General features: G+C 54.7%; 1 protein-coding gene across 1 annotated transcript in view; it reads right to left on the reverse strand.

Annotated features, from left to right (window-relative positions):
- Positions 1 to 992: 992 nt before the first annotated feature.
- Positions 993 to 2321, reverse strand: part of MPHOSPH10 (M-phase phosphoprotein 10) — a 7445-nt gene continuing 6116 nt past the window's right edge. Inside the window, exons 8-9 of the mRNA XM_015569102.1 lie at positions 1945 to 2055; positions 993 to 1115 (exon numbers count right to left, since the gene is read on the reverse strand). Coding sequence (XP_015424588.1) covers positions 993 to 1115; positions 1945 to 2055 — 234 coding nt within the window. The remainder of the gene's footprint in view (positions 1116 to 1944; positions 2056 to 2321) is intronic.

Raw genomic sequence — 2321 nt, forward strand, 5'->3', positions numbered from 1 at the left:
GCTCTGCCGGTCTGGTCAGCTGCCTGAGCTTCTCGGACGCCGCGGCCTTGCTGAGCTTCCCCGCGGGCTCGGCGCTGCTCCTCTCCAGGAGTCTCCTGCGCTTCTCCTTCTCCTGTAGTTTCATGTGCTTCCTCAGTTTCTTCTTCCGCCTCTCTCGCTTCTTGTCTGTGGCTGTTTTCTCCGCAGCGGTTTTTATGTCGCCGGCTTTATTTTTTTCCTTTTAAAAAGTAACCACCAACACACCCGTCAGTCAGGCCGACGGCACGTGGCCTCCAGCACGAGCCCGGGACCTGCCGAGGTGGCCCCCGTGTTTAGCGGCCGATGCCGGCCACTGGGCTGGTTGCAGGGTCTGAGACAGGAGACCCTCCAGGGGGCGCTCAGCTGCCTCGCTCTCCTCGGCGGCCGGCCTAGCTGCTGGGGCTGTCGCCGGCAGAGTCTCTGAGGGGTGGGTGCGGGAGCAGCAAAGCGGGTGAGGGGAGAGGGGCTGCGCTGCTAGGCCAGCGGGAAGACAGCCTGCAGGACCAGCGTCACTGTCCAGGCACGAGCGCCGTGTCCACAGGCAGGGACCGCCTGCACTTGGCCTGCCAACTCCACCGACACCCAAAGGCTCCTGTTCTGACCCCAACTCCATTCCAGAAAAGCATTAAGCGGACGACATGAGGGGGAAATGCTGACGTTAAAAGATGGCTAGTTTATGTGCAATATGTGCCATTTGTTTGAAACCTAACCCTGCTGGTATTCAAATGGATTAGAACGAGATACTGATAATGGCTATTTACCAACAGCTTTTGTACTAAGTCTCATATCTGCAAATCGTAATAACAGCTGATTATAGGAGTCTGGTATTTGAATATTAAACGCCATTATAACGTTATTAATTTGATTACACTTAGGAACTGCTGATACACATTAGAATAAAAACTACGAACTCCAGGAGAATGACAAATGAAGACCTGGCTGCGAACACTGCTTATCGGCAGATACTGCACGTTTCACCGGCTCCTCACCTTGACTTCCTCTGGGGCCAGGAGAGCTGCGTCGCTGACACTCACGGGGGCGACTTCCTCCATGGTGATGGCTGGCAGGTTGGACACAACTTTAATCTCCGGAACGGGCTGGAAAAGACGACACATGGATTAGGAAGTAAGAAATAGTCCGCACCTAAAAGAATTGAATTGTGAACCTAGTAATTTAAAATCGAATACACAAAATGCTTTTGGGAGGGTCTTTAAAACGTGAGCTGTGTTGAGGGTGGAAGCCAAGCTAACGGGGCAGCACTCACGCTGCCGGAGGATTCGAGGGTCTCCTGTGTCAGCACTGCCCCAGGGGCACCCCGTCCTACCCTTCTGCATGGCACCTCTGCTGGATTCACACCCCAGTTCTCTCATCTGTGACTGAACTAGTCCCCTCTCCCATGCTGTGTACGTTCTTAATCTTATCTGCTGTTTAATAGAACCTTTGATTTCTGTAAATATTACCTCGCTCTTGGTTGGGGGGGGGGAAGAGCTCACTGTAAGAAATACATGGAGCCCGGCCAGTGTGGTTGGGCATAATCAACCCATGACCCAGGAGGTCACAGTTTGATTCCGTCAGGGCACATGCCTAGGTTACGGGCTCGATCCCCAGTGGGGGGCGTGCAGGAGGCAGCTGATCCATGATTCTCTCTCATCACTGATGTTTCTGTCTCTCCTTCTCCCTCCCTTCCTCTCTTGAAGTCAATTAAAAAATGTGTTGAATAAAAAAGAAATATGTGGAAAAAGATACAAGGGAAAATGTTCACCGGAACAAATGAGTCAAAACAAACTACTTAATAAGTTTCTCGCTTTCCAGCTCCTAGAAACAGACTCCGGTAAGCAGAAGCCACATGAAGAGCCGGCCGCCCCGAAGCTCAGCCAGGGCCGCGGCCACAGCGGCTCCGTGCGCAGGCGGGGGGTGAGCACTCACGGGCTTGGGGGTGAAGTGGAAGTTGGAGAGGGCGTCCAGCTTCAGGAACAGGGCGTCCATCATCTTCTGGATGGCCGCGTGCTCGGGGTTTTCCTCTTCTTCTGTTTTTTGCTGAGAAAACAGGTTTAACGCCATCAGACTAAGCGGCTTAAGGGACGGCACCCACGGCCCCTGCCGGTGTGCCGAGCCTCCTGGCAGCACCCTGGGCGGGCACGGGTCCCTCCGCTAGCGCCCCGGGCCGCAGGCAGCCAGGAGGACCGAGCCTCCTATTCTCCCCCTGCAAGGGCACTGCTGTCCCGCAGCTGAGGGGCCCAACAAGCTGCTGGGCGTCTTAAACGGCTTTGGCAGAGCAACACTGTCACCTCATCCCCAAGCAC

The sequence above is a fragment of the Myotis davidii genome, unplaced genomic scaffold (genome assembly GCF_000327345.1).
Source record: "Myotis davidii unplaced genomic scaffold, ASM32734v1 scaffold164, whole genome shotgun sequence".
NCBI classification, from domain to species: domain Eukaryota; kingdom Metazoa; phylum Chordata; class Mammalia; order Chiroptera; family Vespertilionidae; genus Myotis; species Myotis davidii.